This window comes from Bombina bombina, chromosome 4, assembly GCF_027579735.1.
Source record: "Bombina bombina isolate aBomBom1 chromosome 4, aBomBom1.pri, whole genome shotgun sequence".
NCBI lineage: Eukaryota > Metazoa > Chordata > Amphibia > Anura > Bombinatoridae > Bombina > Bombina bombina.
Window position 1 is genome coordinate 704273276 of NC_069502.1, and position 18981 is coordinate 704292256.

At 37.4% G+C, this 18981-nt stretch overlaps 1 protein-coding gene across 2 annotated transcripts in view; it reads left to right on the forward strand.

The window, feature by feature from the left end:
• The window catches only part of MAP7 (microtubule associated protein 7), a 331637-nt gene that overhangs the window by 280820 nt on the left and 31836 nt on the right, over nt 1-18981 (forward strand). For both annotated transcript variants that reach the window (XM_053710889.1, XM_053710890.1), the window contains 3 exons: nt 202-379; nt 4086-4278; nt 7329-7409. In XM_053710889.1, coding sequence (XP_053566864.1) covers nt 202-379; nt 4086-4278; nt 7329-7409 — 452 coding nt within the window. The remainder of the gene's footprint in view (nt 1-201; nt 380-4085; nt 4279-7328; nt 7410-18981) is intronic.

The following is an 18981-nucleotide window of genomic DNA, read 5'->3' on the forward strand; positions in this document are numbered from 1 at the left end:
CAGTACAGGTAGGGATGCACCAGGCTAAATCAGTTATTTCAAATGTCGAAATAAGGGTAAAGGAGCTACTTGTAAACAATTTAATATACTCCAGCAGGTACAAAGGATCATTGGGAACAATTTAAAGGGGAGAAAAAATTTGGGTGAACTGCCCCTTTAAAAATAATTAATCAAGACTTTATTTTATTTGTTTTAAACAAGATGCTCCAGCAGTGCCTTCTGTTCCAGTGTTACCGTCACCTACCACAGCTAGCAAGACTTTTGCTGGAACCAACAACCCAGAAGAAGCAACTAGAATTCTAGCTGAGAAAAGGCGACTTGCACGAGAACAGAGGGAGCGTGAGGAGCAGGAAAAGAGAGAAAAAGAAGAAGAAGAAAGGTAATAAAGCCATATAAAAGGGGAATATTGAATAGAAAGAATGCATTTAAAGGGACAATAGAATAATGTATTAGCGTATCTATTTCAGCCCATAATGTAGAATATTTGTAAATTAAATACATAGGGCCAGTTTACAAGTGGAGCGCTATTTGTTGAAAGTAAAAAGTTATCATGCTCGTGCTAACCTGATGTGCCCAAAAAGCAGAACTTAGAATATTGCGAGCGCGATAACCTATTCCCCCTAGACGTCACTGGAGAAATAAAATGAAAAAAAAAAACCTGTAACACCCCACTCTCGAGCTAACTTGAACGTATATTCTCAAGTGCGCTAACCCGATGTTAAAATATGAAAATTTCACATATATATATATATATATATATATATATATACACAATCGTATGAAAAAGTTTAGGCACCCCTGACAATTTCCATTATTTTCATTTATAAATAACTGGGTGTTTGGATCAGCAATTTCATTTTGATCTATCAAATAACTGAAGGATACAGTAATATTTCAGTAGTGAAATGAGGTTTATTGGATTAACAGAAAATGTGCAATATGCATCAAAATGAAATTAGACAGGTGCATAAATTTGGGCACTCCAACAGAAATATTGCATCAATATTTAGTAGAACCTCCTTTAGCAGAAATAACAGTCTCTAGACGCTTCCTATAGCCTGTAATGAGTCTGGATTCTGGATGAAGGTATTTTGGACCATTCCTCCTTGCAAAACATCTTCAGTTCAGTTAGGTTTGATGGTTGCCGAGCATGGACAGGCCGCTTCAAATCACCCCACAGATTTTCAATGATATTCAGGTCTGGGGACTGGGATGGTCTTTCCAGAACATTTTACTTGGCCTGCCACTTCTGGCCTTAACAAGAACTGTGCCTGTGGTCTTCCATTTCCTCACTATGTTCCTCACAGTGGACACTGACCGCTGAAATCTCTGCAATAGCTTTTTGTAGCCTACCCCTAAACCATAATGTTGAACAATCTTTGTTTTCAGGTCATTTGAGAGTTGTTTTGAGGCCCTCAATTTGCCACTCTTCAGAGGAGAGTCAAAGAGAACAACGACTCTCATTGGATGCACCTGTCTATGAAGTTCAAGGCTTAATGGGTTCACCAAACCAATTGTGTGTTCCAATTAATCAGTGCTAGGTAGTTATTGGTATTCAAATCAACAAAATGACAAGGGTGCCCAAATGTATGCACCTGTCTAATTTTGTTTTGATGCATATTGCAAATTTTCTGTTAATCCAATAAACCTTTGTTCACTACTGAAATATTACTGTGTCCTTCAGTTATTTGATAGATCGAAATTAAATTGCTGATCCAAACACCCAATTATTTATAAATGAAAATCATGGAAATTGTCAGTGCCTAAACTTTTGCATACAACTGTGTATATATATATATATATATATATATATAGATATATATATATATATATATATATATATATATATATATATATATATAGATATATATATATATATATATATATATAGATATATACAGATATATATTGGAATATATATTTAGAAATACAAAGAACATATTCTGCTATGTGCAGAACATTGGAATGTGAAATATTTACAGTAAATACACAGTATAACACTTTATTAAAATTTAATATTGCATTAAATGTTCTTTCTATGTTTTCATCTACTTAACTGCAAAGGGCTCCAATGCACTTATATATATGCCTATATATGTGTACATAAGTGTTTATGTATTTATATGTGTGTATATATGTATTTACAGACATATATACACATATAAATAGATATATATATATATATATATATATATATATATATATATATATATATATATATATATATACCTTTAGACCTGTATATGTATGTATCTCAATATTAAAACCCTTTGCCTGACTTTTTTTATCTAACACCTGAGATGTCATATCTTTGAGCCCTGATAACTTTTTTCTATAATTTTTTTTTTTTATTATATATTTTTATTAGACAGTATTATTATGAGTGTAACTATACTTTGTAATGTATTTTTGCGGTGTTTTGTGACACTTTTTTTTGCTTTTGTTTTGCGAAACAGTTAACCAGAGCTCTGAGGCTACGCTAACCTGACGCTCGTTAACTTCAATTGCGCTCAAGCGATAGTGTTTATTTTCAACTTGTAATATGAGCGCAAACAGGCGCAATAAACTCAATATCGCTGGCATGCAAACGTTAGCACTCCACTTGTAATCTGGCCCTTACTCTTTTCATGTGTGCTTGCTTGTCGTGTGCACTAGGATCATGCTTTCCTGAAGCTTGGGGTGGGTAGAGGAATACAGCTTCCAGTTGTTTTTTTTTTTTTTTTTTAAATGTTAGAAATAAAGTGCCAAGGAAAGGAGATAGCTCAAAGGTACATAACAGTGCCAGCTCACTTTTTACCTTAAAGGGATATGAAACACAAAAATGTTTCTTTCATGATTCAGATAGAGCATGCAATTTTAAACAACTTTCTAATTTACTTCTATTATCAGTTTTTCTTCATTCTCTATGTTTCTTTTGTTGAAAACCAGGGACGTAAGTCCAGGATGCTGCCCAATTTTAGAGCACTATATGGCAACAGTTGTGCAAGAATAATATCCATTTGCAAGAGCACTAGACCGCAGCACTATTTTTTGCCATTTAGTTCTCCAGAAGCCTACCTAGGTATCTCTTCAACACAGAATATCATGAGAATGATGAAGCATATTTGATAATAGAAGTAAATTGTAAACTTTTTTAAAAATTGTATGCTTTGTCTGAATCACAAAACAAAAGTTTTGGGTTTTATATCCCTTTAAATTTCATGTCTTTTAAACTTATATTTCATAGCGCTTTCATTTTCAGAATAACTGGATTTTCTAGCCTTTTCGCCTCATAAAAAGTAAAATGGAAAAAAATAATAAAATGAATGGTAAAAATGATTTTTGTGATAGCGTGATAGGTTTTATTGGTTTCAGAAAATAGAAATAAAAGAAACAAACCAGATAGTGAATGAATGAGCAATAGATCTAGTGATATATCCTAACACAACACCATACAATATGAGTGCTATCCGGGATTACAGTGTAATATTAATATAAACAGAGTGTTCTCACACATCAGGACATTGTAAGATAAAGATTAAGCAATATTGCAGCAAAAGTACACATGAAAAATATTAGTCTTGAACTACTCCTTCTGAGCTACAGATAGCAAATAAATAGGATAAGTGATGTATTTTATGGAACCATCGAGAACGATGATATGGATAAGTTAGTTAGCCCAGATTTATAACTGTATATTCATATTGCCAAAGTTCATTACAGGTAGCCGGTAAGTAGGGCCATGTAGCACATAGTAGGAAGACTGCCCTCTAGTGGATCACCCAAAGTATGGGAAAAGTATTAGAATGGTTATTTCTAAGCTTTTTTTCATGTACATAATAGAAAAAAAAATTATATATAAAATAGTAAGTACCTCCCTCCTATGGGTGTTGTGCCTTTTGCAATCCCAAAATAATTCCATATTAGAGAAAACAAGTAGTCTCCTGGAATAACAATAATGTATTCGCTCTAGAGAGATAGTAAAGTCAGTGACAACCAGTCAGCTAATTTATAGGTTATTTGTCTTATTCATAAGCGTTGTACCTACCACCTCCTTTCATGTGTAAGATCTGAAAATAATACTAAAAGCTTTTTTACTGTTTTAGGAAGAAAAAGGAAGAATTAGCCAGAAGAAAAGCTGAAGAGCGAACTCGCAGAGAGGAAGAGGCACGAAAACAGGAGGCTGAAAGGAAACGGAGAGAGGAGGAAGAGCAACTGGAAAAAGAGAAGTTGCTTCAGCAACTGGCAGAGGAGAAAGAGCAGAAGGAGCGGGAGGAGCTAGAAAGACTACAAAAACAAGTGTGTGAACAAATAAAGCTCATTATCAATTTGTTCTGATCTCAGAAGGCCACAATGTTTCTGTATATAATTATTTGTATAATGTATCTTCTGATTTTTAAGTATCAATTCAACTAAAGGCTCCAGCTCCTACTGAGCATGTGCAAAAGTGCACATTATATACTTAGGTGCATTTTGTGATTGGCTGGTGAGTGTCACGTGATACAGTGGGATGGGAAAAATAATTCTCACAAATTACAAAATGCATGATTCATATAGAACATGCAATTTTAAACAACTTTTCAATTTACTTCTATTTTATAACTGTAAATATATGTAGGCCAATGAGATCTTAGGAGCGTGCATGTGTCTTTAGCATTCTATAGCAGCAGTGTTTGCAACAATGTATTACATTAATAATATGAACATTATTGCAAACTGCTGCCTGATGGCTTTATACACATGCACACTCCTGAGTTCACCTATGGATTACTCTTTAACAAAGGATACCAAGAGAACTAAGCTAAATTGATAATAGAATTGAACTGAAAAGTTGTTTAAAATGGTCCATCCCATATATTTAAGTTTAATTTTGACTTTACTTTACCTTTTTTCAAGTTATTTTGGCCAAAACTATAAGGTAATTTGCAAAGTTGATGTAGTAAATCTACATATGCTATTATTTCAGATGAATACATTTAAAAGGTGACATTTTTGGATTTGCTTTTTTTGTAAGATTTGAATTAGTTTAATGTATTAGCTTACGTTAACAAGCAGCAGTTTAAAGCAGCTTACAATTTTCAGTGTTTTTACAGGATATTATTTTTTTTTAAAAATCCAATGAACAATTATAAATGTGTATTTGGTAGTGTAATTTTATGCTATAAGCCTTACAAGTAAATTTAAATTTACTTTTGAAGAGTGAGAAGTTAAAAACAAAGTTTCAATTTTCAGTTCCATAGCTCATATATTAACAACTTTCTTACATGTTTGAGCTGTGTCTTCCACTACGTTGGTAAAACTGCATATTTATTGTGCTGTAAGCTTTGCTGATCTTTTTGTATAGCTTTACAAATATAAGGACAATTTGTACAAATGTTTTGTAAGCATATGAAAGGTCCTATTAGCGTCTTAGTTGATAGTTATTTTGTGTTTGTGTACAAGATACAGAAATAGTTGTAATAAATTCACTATGGTTCAGAATAGAGTGAATGGTTTGTTTAAAATGTGTTTATGTAGTTACTAGTGGTAAAGCCCGTGTACACAGGCCAAAATGTTTAATGAAAGAAATATACCTATCCATCCCTATCCCTCTATTCATCTATCCCCCTATTCCCCTGTCCCCCTGTCCCTATCCCCCTATCCCCCTGCCCCTATCCCTCTGTCCCTGTCCCCCTATCCCTCTGTCCCTGTCCCCCTTTCCCTATCCCCCTGTCCCTATACCCCTGTCCTTCTGTCCCTTTCCCCCTATCCAATAACTAAAATTACAAAAAATAAAAAAGCTAAAATTACTGAAAAACACAAACTTCATTATCTAAAATAAAAAATAAATGTTCCTAATCTAATACCTCCTTTTTTAAAAAAAAAAAAAAAGCCACCCCAAAATAAAACCCTAATCTAAACTACCAATAGCCCTTAAAGGGCCTTTTGTAGGGCATTGCCCTAAATTAAACAGCTTTTTTACCTAAAATAATTACTAATCCCCCCCTCTAAAATTAAATCCCCCCAAAATAAAAAACGAACACTAATAAACCTAATCTACCCAATGCCCCTAAAGGGACATTTGTATGGGCATTGCCCTTAAAAGGGCATTTAGCCCTTTTTTACTGCCCTTAAAAGGGCATTTAGCTCTTTTTTACTGCCCTTAAAAGGGCATTCAGCTCTTTTTCAAATTGTCCAAAAAACCCTAATTAAAAAAAAAAAACATAAAAATGTAAAAAAAAAACACTAAAGCCCCAAATAGGTACTCACGGTTCCTGAAGTCTGGTGGAGAAGGTCTTCTTCCAGGCGGGTCCATCATCTTCATCCACAGCGAAGGCGGCGCAGAGCGGTGTTACAGGTGTGGCGATCCTCGCTGACGGTGCTAGGTGGCGGCGCTCCTCTGCGGCATGGAGGTTTTAATGTTAGAGGGGGGCTTAGTATATTTTTAATGTAAAAGAGCTGATTTCTTTAGGGCAATGCCCTACAAAAAGCACTTTTAAGGGCTATTGGTAGTTTATTCTTAGATTAGGGGGTGTTTTTATTTTGGGGGGCTTTTTTACTTTCATAGGGATTAGGTTTAAATTTTTTAGTTTGGATAATGTGGTTTATTATTTTTTGTAATGTTAGCCTTTTTATATTTTCTGTAATTTTAGAATAATTTAATGTAATTTTTTTTAAGTACTGTTATGATTTTTTATTTTATTTGTAATGTAGTATTTTATTTTTTATGTAATTAAGGGGTTAATTTAGGTGGTGTTAGGTTAGGGGGCTTAGTCATTAAATTATTTTTTTGCGTTGTGGGGGTTTAGGGTTAATAGGTAAATTAGGTTTAATGTGTTGTGGGGGGTTGCGGATTAGGGGTTAATAGATGTATTAGTTAGTTTGCGATGTTGGGTTTTGCATATTTAGGGGTTAATAATTTTATTGGGTAGTTTTTTTGGGGAGGGTTTCGTAATACTTTGTGTGGGCGGTTAGTTTTTTTTTAAATACTTATTGCGGGCGGTTAGTTTTGGGGTTTTTTTAATACTTATTGCGGACTGCATCCCGGTTGATTCCGAAAATGGCAGGGTGGTGAAAGAATCCACCTGCATCCAGGTGAATTATTTTGGCAGCCAACATTCTTTTAGGTTCTCGCGCTGGCATTATTCGATTGAGGATGCGTGCACAACTGCCGACGGCGACAGACGCGTTACAAATGCAATTATAGTATACATGTAAATCTTTGCAAAATAATTTAGTCATATTGCACCTAATCTTTTCACTTATGGTTTATTTATTTGAGTGTTTTTATAAAACGTTAAATACCTGTTACGCCTAACTTATGTGTAGATTTGATGCTAATTGCTCTTCTGCTTATTTCCATATTTCAGAAAGAAGAGGCAGATCGATTAAGAATAGAACGGGAAAAGCACTTTCAGAAAGAGGAGCAGGAGCGGTCAGAGAGGAAGAAGGTTTGTGTCGAATGCAGAGAGATTCATTAAAGGGATATGAAACCCATCATTTTTCTTACTTTCTTTCAAATTTTGCTTCACTCCCATGGTGTCTGAAGCACTACATGACAGGAAATATTGCTGCCATCTAGTGCTCTTGCAAATGAATAACATTCTTGCAAAACTGCTGATATATAGTGCTCGAGACAGGTGCACGCTTCTGATCTTAGGTCTCTTGTTTTGAACAAGAAGTAACAAGAGATTAGAGAGCAAAGATAATTTGATAATTGAAGTAAACTAGAATGTTGTTTAAAATTGCATGTTGTATCTGAATCCTGAAATAACAAGTTTGGGTTTCATATTCCTTAAATAAGAAGTCTATTTTGTAAAATATGTATAGCAATTAATTTATCTAAACTGATACAAATGATACATTTGTATCATTTTTATGATGGATATAAAAGGTTAGCAACACAGCATATTCTTGTATGGAAAATGACTATGCCTAGCCCTAGAGTTATTGTTGATGGCCAGGACAAGACTCCACAAAAGAAAAAAATATAGCTTATTCAAACAGGGACCTTTACTGTTTCAAGTATCACATTTAAAGGGACATAAAACAAGTTGGGAGACAAAATATAATATGATGTACTTTAATTACTTTACCTGCAAATGTATACTGCAGTACCTTGCCTTTAACCCTTTCTTTTAATTTTCCGAATTGCAAAGCTCTAACTCCACCCACACATTTCCTTCTATGACTGTATCTACAGGGAGTGCAGAATTATTAGGCAAATTAGTATTTTGACCACATCATCCTCTTTATGCATGTTGTCTTACTCCAAGCTGTATCGGCTCGAAAGCCTACTACCAATTAAGCATATTAGGTGATGTGCATCTCTGTAATGAGAAGGGGTGTGGTCTAATGACATCAACACCCTATATCAGGTGTGCATAATTATTAGGCAACTTCCTTTCCTTTGGCAAAATGGGTCAAAAGAAGGACTTGACAGGCTCAGAAAAGTCAAAAATAGTGAGATATCTTGCAGAGGGATGCAGCACTCTTAAAATTGCAAAGCTTCTGAAGCGTGATCATCGAACAATCAAGCATTTCATTCAAAATAGTCAACAGGGTCGCAAGAAGCGTGTGGAAAAACCAAGGCTCAAAATAACTGCCCATGAACTGAGAAAAGTCAAGCGTGCAGCTGCCAAGATGCCACTTGCCACCAGTTTGGCCATATTTCAGAGCTGCAACATCACTGGAGTGCCCAAAAGCACAAGGTGTGCAATACTCAGAGACATGGCCAAGGTAAGAAAGGCTGAAAGACGACCACCACTGAACAAGACACACAAGCTGAAACGTCAAGACTGGGCCAAGAAATATCTCAAGACTGATTTTTCTAAGGTTTTATGGACTGATGAAATGAGAGTGAGTCTTGATGGGCCAGATGGATGGGCCCGTGGCTGGATTGGTAAAGGGCAGAGAGCTCCAGTCCGACTCAGACGCCAGCAAGGTGGAGGTGGAGTACTGGTTTGGGCTGGTATCATCAAAGATGAGCTTGTGTGGCCTTTTCGGGTTGAGGATGGAATCAAGCTCAACTCCCAGTCCTACTGCCAGTTTCTGGAAGACACCTTCTTCAAGCAGTGGTACAGGAAGAAGTCTGCATCCTTCAAGAAAAACATGATTTTCATGCAGGACATTGCTCCATCACACGCGTCCAAGTACTCCACAGCGTGGCTGGCAAGAAAGGGTATAAAAGAAGAAAATCTAATGACATGGCCTCCTTGTTCACCTGATCTGAACCCCATTGAGAACCTGTGGTCCATCATCAAATGTGAGATTTACAAGGGGAGTGCTCTAACACAGGTGCTCCAGGTCGGCGTCTTGGCCGATGGTAGCTATCACTGCCTTCACTTTCTGCCCATTGTACCTGAAAGGATTCGGGCGCACTGCTTGACATTATACCGCAAGCGGAAGGGAAACCTCAGATGCTGCCTATGCTGCGGTGAATCCGCATCTACGCTAGAAACCGCTGGAAAGGATTGTGAGAATTTCCAAGGAGAATTAAGTATCTTCCATACCCCTGACTGTGTTCTGCTGAATTGCCGGGCTTACGGCTCTCTCTTTGGTTCTGTGGAGCGGCGGAGGAGGAGATGAGAGGAGCCAGAGTGGTACTGTGTGAGTGACAGCTGTGTCGGCCCGGTGTGTTTTTAGTCCCGGAGGGGTTTTCCTGGAGGGCTTGCTCCGGTACAGAGGAAGGCGTGCTGGGCTTGGAGGCGGGCTCACTGCTGGATGCGGGTGCACCGCTCTGGGGCGCGCAAGGGTCCCGAGTGTTTTTGCTCCTGCAGGGCAGTGGAGTCGTGGACTCAGGTACAAGTGGTCCAGCACCTGTTATCGACGTCGTGGTATAAAGATATAAGGCTCCAGGGCTTTGCATTCCAAATTTTCTGCCACTTCATCTGTATTGCTCCCCCGGGTGGGAGCGCTCCTGGCCGGACGCCAGTTTCTCCAGAGTCGGCTCAGCTCCTGTTTCACCCTGCCACCAACTAAGGATTCAGACTCTCCTACGGTGTCCTGTCTTCTGCTATTGGATGCACGGAGCACAAAGGTGACTTTTCAAGATCTTGCATTTACTCTGACTTTCTTCTCAAATTGTCGCTGATTTGAAGCTTTAATCTTACCTGTGAACTGTTTAAGGCGGCCCTGAATCTCAGGAGGCTCTCTGACATAGCTGGGGGTTTAATCAGTCTAGGGGTTGCTAATCAGGGTCTTGTTTAAATTTAATATTGTTTACTCTCATTTCTTTTGGCAGGTCTAGCAATACAATGATTTTATACATATTTGTTTGTACTGCCGTTTAGGCAAGAGTATAACTGGTTGTCCTTGACCCCAAATTTACTATCTCTTTTTGGTTGCTTAAGCTATAAAGTTTCAGGCATTTTTCTCAAGGCCTAGGCCCTTGTCACTGCAAGTTTATAGAATATATTACCATTATACTTGGTATAGGTTCTATATTATAAAGCTTATTTATTATTTTTCTTGTATTTTGATTTTATGTATCACATTAGCTCACGTTCACTTATATAGGTATTCAGTTAAAAAAAAAAAAAAATTATAGCTGCACTAATTGCGATATCACTGTATTTGTCTTTCCCCACATAGGGGATTTGCATTTTATTTGTTGCTCACAGTGTTTGTTTGTTTTTTTGTTTGTCACTATTGATGGAAAAATGTATTACTCACGGTAACACTATTTCACCCAAAATGCCTGTTAAACCCAGGGATAAAAAAAATTCCAAATCTGGCGACACAAGTGCAGACATATCATCTGAGAGTATATCTACAGCAATAGATACCCAGATCCTGATTGCTCAACTTACAGCTATTTTTGCTCCCCAGTTCGAGGGTATTAAAAAAGATCTGGGAGGTATTTCTTCTGACTTAGTTACACTCTCGGCAGAAGTTAAACATTTCTCCCATAGAATTGGGGAAGCGGAAAATAGAATTTCTGCCACTGAAGACAGACTGACAGCTCAAGAGGCTATTATTCAGGCCCAAGAGGTTAAATTGAACAGTATGCAGTTGCGCCTGGAGGATCTCGAAGATCGCTCCAGGCGCAACAACATTAGGGTTATAGGCCTACCCGAATCACTAGAATTTGAGGATCTTATTAAATTCACCTCCTCAACTCTCCCCCTAGCTATTGGTATAGCACCTCATTCCCTCCCCCTAGCAATCGAGAGGGCCCACAGAGTGGGTCCCAGAAGGGAGTCTGTTAGTGGTCCGGTTAAACCCAGGATGTGTATTTTCAAGCTTTTAAAGTTTCAGGACAAGCTTGAGATCTTGAAGCTTGCAAAGAAAGCTGGTACCTTAGAATTTGGGAACAGCAAGATTTTGCTGTTCCAGGACTTCTCGGCGGAAACTTACGCTCGTAGAAGACTTATGGCCCCGTACTGCTCACAGTTGATCAGCAAAGGTATTAAAGCTAGTTTATTTTATCCCGCTAAAATTATAGGTGAGAATAAGGGAGTCAAATTTAGTTTCAACAAAGTTTCTGAAGTTAAAGAATTCATGAGAACCCTATAATCTTAGGGGCAGGTCCGCTGTTGAGCTGGTTCCTTGGGATTCTAGGTCAGGTTTATAGAATCTCCTTGGAGGGTTTTGATTTTTTTTTTCTGGTCAATTTTCTGATTTTTATTAGTTGTTTTAACGTAATTGTTATGCTTAATATTTGTGTCCTGTTATTGTGTGAAAATTATGTATTTCTTAATTTTGTTCACCAAAAATCGCCAATAGCGAGATTCCTGATAAATAGTATATTTTGGATTGATGGTTTTTGTTTTTTTTTGTTTGTTTTTTTTCTCTGTCTTCTTTTTCTTCTCTTTCTCTCTTTTTCTCCCCCTTTTTTTCCCCTCTTGCCCGCGTGTCCCCACCCCTCCCCCTCGGTTGTTACTTCCCGTCGTGGTCCCAATCAGGGCTGTGTGTTCTAGATAGACTGAAGAATAGTAGTGGGTTTTAAAATTCTCTCGTGGAATGTGGGGGGGATTTCCTCTCCCGCCAAGCGTAAACTGGTCATCAAAACATTGGCTGTAGAAAAACCTGATTTGCTTTTCTTACAGGAGACCCATTTAGACGGAATAGAAGCGGCAAAGCTTAAAATAAAATGGGTCGGCGAGGTAATCGCCTCATCCTTTCCAGCTAAAAAACGAGGAGTGGCGGTCTTATTCCATAAAGATTTGGACTATCAAATTATTAAAGTTGAGTTGGATCCTTCTGCCCGCTTTATGTTATTACAGGTGATGATAAAATCTGTTAAATATATATTCTGCAATATCTACGCCCCCTATAAATTTTCATTAATTTTTTGGGACCAGATCCAAAATAAAATTTTCCCCTTTCAAAGGGAGAATTTAATTATTTGTGGGGATTTTAATATCACTATGTGTCCAGAGTTAGACCGTTTTTCAAGAAAGAATTATGCTAAATATAAGTATCACGCCAATTACTTTAAAAAATTTTGTAGTAAATTGACTTTGACTGATATTTGGCGTATTCAAAATCCTGTAGTTAGAGCTTTCACGTGCGAGTCCAAGGCGCATAGGACTTTCTCGAGGATTGATTTCTTTTTAATTTCTGAATCATTGACAGTTTTTCAGTTTAATTCGGGAATTGGGGAGTTTCTGATATCCGACCATGCTATAATCTCTTTATCCATTCTTAATACTCACGAGGCACATTCAGCATCACAGGTCTTTGGCTTCCCTCGTTTCTTATATACTAATCCAAGCTTTCTATCTTGGATTAAGAGTATTTGGTGCGAGTACGTATCTTTTTAACTCGAATTACAGTCACAAGACGGAGGTCTATTGGGAGGCTGCTAAAGCCGTGATTCGGGGTAAAATTATAGCTTTTATGAGTACTCGCTCGAAAAAAATCAAGGAACAGGGGAATTCTTTTGCTGTCAAAGTTAGAGCGGCGTACAGGGATATTCAACTGGATTCTTCTCCAAAGAATTGGGCAGTATATCTTGAGGCCAGAAAGGAAAGAGAGATTTTTTTAAAGCAGAAATCTATGGAGGAAGAGGTTAGATTGAATCTTAAATATAGGAGCTTTCACGGGTGCTCTGCGAAACACCTGTCTCGCCTTGTTAAGAATAGAAAGAAGAGAAATTATATCGCAGTGATAAAAAAGGGCGAGGACAGGCTTTTCAAGCCAGCAGAGATTTCCCAGGCATTTTTTAATTATTACCAGTCGTATTCGTCGATCAGCACCGATTATAATAGTCAAGAGTCTTTCTGGTCCGTTATTAATATTCCAAAGATACAAGCAGATGAGTTGGCATTGTTGAATCAACCGATAACGCAAGAGGAGATTGGTACCGCTATTGATAAACTTAAGCTTAATAAAGCTGCTGGCCCTGATGGGTTTCCCGCGGAATTCTACAAACTATTAAAGGGAGAATTGTTGTCAGCATTAGAGGCTCTTTTTAATAATTATTATCTTTCTGAAAATGGTATCTCTGAAAACTTTGCAGCGGCGAATATTTCACTGATTGCAAAAAAAAATAAAAACCCAGAGAATATGGCCTCATACAGGCCAATATCAGTGCTTAACACTGATTATAAGTTGCTGGCTGGTATTATTGCCACCAGATTGAATCGCTGTTTGCAGAATTTGATTCATCAGGACCAGACCGGTTTTATGACCTCTAGGAACTCGTCGAGAAATATACGAAAGGTAATTACGTTCTTGGATTATATGTGGAATTTGGAACCTGAGCCTTGTAATGCCGCTATCACTGACTCAGCGGTATTAACCTTGGACGCAGTCAAGGCCTTTGACTCTATTGTTTGGGAGCATTTATTCTGCTCATTGCAGAATTTCGGTTTTTCGGGTAATTTTAATCACTTTATTCATAAGATTTATTCCAAACCCATTTCCTTTCTTCTGGTCAATGGCATCCGTTCGCAGGAGATTGTCTTGCATCGTGGCACTAGGCAAGGGTGTCCATTATCTCCTCTCTTGTTTAATGTGGCTTTAGAACCCTTAGCGGTTAGATTTCGGGATGTTTTGACAGGAATCTCTCTGGGCTCTCACCGTTTAAAAACTCTTCTATATGCAGATGATATGCTGATATTTGTAGATAAGCCATCCCATTCGATCCCAGTAATTCTCCAACTTCTTGCCCAGTTCAGTTCTTTTTCCCGCTATTTGGTGAATCTGGAAAAGAGTGAACTTATGTATATGGGTAATAGTTCGCCTCGTATAGAAAAGTCCCCATTCAAAGTTGTTAATGCAATTAAATATCTGGGGCTTGAGTTACATAAAAATCCGAAATTATGGTATATAGCGAATTATGCCCCATTGTTTAAAAAAATTAAAACTGATCTTCAGTTATGGGTTTCATATCCCCTGTCAATTTCAGCGAAGGTGAACTTAATAAAAACGATTGTCTTCCCCCGTCTTTTGTATGTGATACAGAATCTTCCCATCTTTATATCTAGTGCAGACATTAAAAATTTACATGGCTATTTTTCTAAATTCATTTGGAAAGATAAGAGACCTAGGATCGCATTAGCCAAGCTAATGCAGAAACCAAATCGTGCTGGTTTGGCATTGCCAGATGTTAGGTTATACAATATCGCGGCCCTGGTGAAATTTGCTATGGATTGGGTGGCCGAAACCAACTGGTTAGCGGTCAGTCAAGAAGAAGCTTTTTATACTCGTCCATTCGCGCTCAGAGCTCTGTTACACTGTAACACCAGGCAGCTTCCATCTAACATCAGTAGAATGTTATCTTTTAAAAATGTTGTCACTGCGTGGCAGAAGTTCTGCATTTGTCTAGGATTAGAGCCCTCTGTTTCGGAATATCTTCCTATTCAGGGAAATCCTAACTTCATTCCTGGTCTATACCACAAGGTATTTAAATCTTGGGGAAATAAGGGGCTGACGCTTGTCAAGCAATTGCTGGGGGCTGACAATCTGATCCAGACAGCAGAATTTCTCTTTCAATCTTATGATCTTCCCAGGTCTGATCTGTTTGCCTATTTCCAGATTCGCCATTATGTGCGTGAGCAGAATTGGGAGAGTAGCATGTCGATAGTATGGTCCGATATCAGAACTTTAATTAAGAAATTTAGCACTGGAGTCTCTTCTATCTCTCTAATGTATGACATTATGCTTTCTAAACAAAGTGATAAGTACTTGCAGAGCATAAGTAATTGGTTGCTTCCGGTTATTCCTGATATTACCGAGGAGAGGATAATCCAGAGCTTCAATATGGTGTATAAGTGTAGGGTCTCGATGTCCTGGAAGGAATCGCACGTGAAGCTCTTGAATAATTTTTATATGCACCCGCTTAAATTACAAAAAATTTCTGTCCCGGGACTAAATAATTGCCCTAGATGTTCGAACTCAAGGGCTGATTTATTCCATATGTTTTGGTTCTGTCCCAAAATCAATCAGTTGTGGCATAAAGTGTGTTTTTGGTTTAATTCATTATATGATGTAAATTTTATTTTTACACTACAGGATGTAATGTTATTAATTACAGAAGTACATAGAAACTTGGCCCCATTGGTTTGTATTCTGAATACGATCATATTGGCAGTGCGTCACCTTGTTCTGTTAAATTGGAAAGCAAAGACAGCTCCGAGCCTAGAGAGGTTTTTTAAAGAAATCCAAGGTCAAATTATATTCGAGTCATACCATTTGTTGGATGCCTCTGAGAAGAGAATCAATGAGTTTATGCAGGGATGGTTACCAATTATTTTGCCTTACCCTCCTCGGGTACAAAGGCAGATTCTTGCCCCTGTACGATCTACTGTTAGCTTTGCTGAATTAGTTCTGCTAGGGAAATTTCCGGCATCCTGGATAAATTCGGCTCCATAATCGGGCGTGTATATGGACCAGAGTTTCGGACGGGGAGTCGGTCGTGAGATGGTGTTTGGGTAGGGGATGGCGCGGGGGGGGATTCAGGGCTCTTTTTTTTTTTTTCTCTTTATTTCTCTCTTTTTCTTTTTTCTTTTTCTCTTTTTTCCCCATCACTACGTTTTATGTTAGCTGCGGAAATCAAAATAGGACCTAGTGAGGATTTATCACGCAAATGTTCGTCTTCAGATTATTGCTCCAGATTGAATATGTATTTGCTTTATTTCTTTGTGTTTGTATATCAGAAAGATTGTAATGTCTTATTTTGTTTAATAAAAAGAAAAAGATTATAAAAAAAAAAAAAATGTGAGATTTACAAGGAGGGAAAACAGTACACCTCTCTGAACAGTGTCTGGGAGGCTGTGGTTGCTGCTGCACGCAATGTTGATGGTGAACAGATCAAAACACTGACAGAATCCATGGATGGCAGGCTTTTGAGTGTCCTTGCAAAGAAAGGTGGCTATATTGGTCACTGATTTGTTTTTGTTTTGTTTTTGAATGTCAGAAATGTATATTTGTGAATGTTGAGATGTTATATTGGTTTCACTGGTAAAAATAAATAATTGAAATGGGTATATATTTGTTTTTTGTTAAATTGCCTAATAATTATGCACAGTAATAGTCACCTGCACACACAGATATCCCCCTAAAATAGCTATAACTAAAAACAAACTAAAAACTACTTCCAAAACTATTCAGCTTTGATATTAATGAGTTTTTTGGGTTCATTGAGAACATGGTTGTTGTTCAATAATAAAATGAATCCTCAAAAATACAACTTGCCTAATAATTCTGCACTCCCTGTATATCTATTGTTGTTTTGGTAGAATGCAAACGTGCATAGGGATTATCTGCTGGAGCATGCCTAGAAGCTGTGAACTCAGTTGAAATACAATGCCTGTGTCTAAACACTGATAAGGGGGGTGAAGCACAGTGCTCCAGGCAGCATGGCTATTTAAGTATTTTTACTAATTTTTGAAAATTATTTTAAAATACTTGCCAGCCATTTTTAAACAATTTTTTTTATGCAAACTATTTTTTAATTAATTAGCCCTTTTAGGATATGCACAGATCTCAGCCTGTTTCATGGCACATTGGGGACTATTGTGACTAGTTTTGAGTAGCCATAGTTAAACGGAAATTAACTTAGTAAGAGTTAAATAGTGGGCTGCTTCCTTCCAAAGTTTGTATATTATACACTCACTACAAATATTTAATATCCATAGGGTATCCTATTAGCAGAAGTGCTCTCCTCTGTTATCTTTCATAATGGTTGTTTCCTTTGGGGGGGGGTTTCATATAACCAAATATAGCATTGCATACTATTATATACATAGGGGCCTAGTTATCAAGCCGTCAACCTCAAATACGCTGGAATTCCGCAGCGTATTTGTGGCGAGGCTGATTCGCCTTAGTTATCAAAGGCTCGAGACTGGCAAAAGTAGAATTTTGTGACGTAAACTTCGATCCGCCGGACTCAGTCCGACACAGATCGATTCTTACGTCACTCCAGATGTTCCGCACACAAGTGCGGCACAATCTCACTACTTTTGCTAGTTATCAAAAAACTAGCAGGTACGCTCGGCACTTTTACGGCCCAGCGTACCTGGTTTTCAAAGCGCCAGCCTGGAGGCGGCGGATCCCATAGGAATCAATGGGAGTCTGACCATAGCGAAAGTACAAGTTCGCTGCTGCCCGACATCCCATTGATTTCTATGGGAGCTGTCTACACCTAACACCCTAACATGTACCCCGAGTCTAAACACCGCTAATCTGTCCCCCCTACACCGCCGCAACTAAATAAAGTTATTACCCCCTAAACCGCCACTCCCGGAGCCCACCGCAAGCTACTCTATACATATTAACCCCTAAACCGCCGCCTCCCGGAGCCCACCTCAACTATAATAAATGTATTAACCCCTAAACCGCCGCTCCCGGAGCCCACCGCCACCTACATTATACCAATTAACCCCTATCCTGCCCCCCTATACCGCCGCCCTCTATAATAACGTTATTAACCCCTAAACCTAAGTCTAACACTAACCCTAATGCCCCCTTTACTTAAATATTAATTAAATAAATCTAAATAATATTTCTATTATTAACTAAATTAATCCTATTTAAAACTAAATGCTTACCTGTAAAATAAACCCTAATATAGCTACAATATAAATAATAATTATATTGTAGCTATCTTAGGATTTATTTTTATTTTACAGGTAACTTTCAATTTATTTTAACTAGGTCCAATAGCTATTAAATAGTTATTAACTATTTAATAGCTTACCTAGCTAAAATAAAGAGAAATTTACATGTAAAATAAAAACTAACCTAAGTTACAATTACACCTAACACTACACTATACTTTAATATATTATTCCTATTTAAAACTAAATACTTACCTATAAAATAAACCCTAAGATAGCTGCAATATAATTAATAATTACATTGTAGCTATCTTAAGATTTATATTTATTTTACAGGTAACTTTGTATTTATTTTAGCTAGTTAGAATAGTTATTAAATAGTTATTAACTATTTAATAACTACCTAGCTAAAAGAAATACAAAATTACCTGTAAAATAAATCCTAACCTAAGTTACAATTAAACCTAATACTACACTATCATTAAATTAATTAAATAAACTACTTACAAATAACTACAATTAAATACAATTACATAAACTAACTAAAGTACAAAAAATAAAAAAAGCTAAGTTACAGAAAATAAAAAAATAAGTTACAAACATTTTACAAATATTACAACAATTTTAAGCTACTTACACCTAATCTAAGCCCCCTAATAAAATAACAAACCCCCCCAAAATAAAAAAATGCCCTACCCTATTCTAAATTAAATAAAGTTCAAAGCTCTTTTACCTTACCAGCCCTTAAAAGGGCCATTTGTGGGGGCATGCCCCCAAAAGTTCAGCTCTTTTGCCTGTAAATGAAAAATACAACCCCCCCCCCAACATTAAAACCCACCACCCACATACCCCTAATCTAACCCAAACCCCCCTTACAAAAACCTAACACTAATCCCCTGAAGATCATCCTACCTTGAGTCGTCTTCACTCAGCCGAGCAGCGATGGAACCCAAGTGGACATCCGGACCGGCAGAAGTGATCATCCAAGGGGCGCTGAAGAAATCTTCCATCCGAT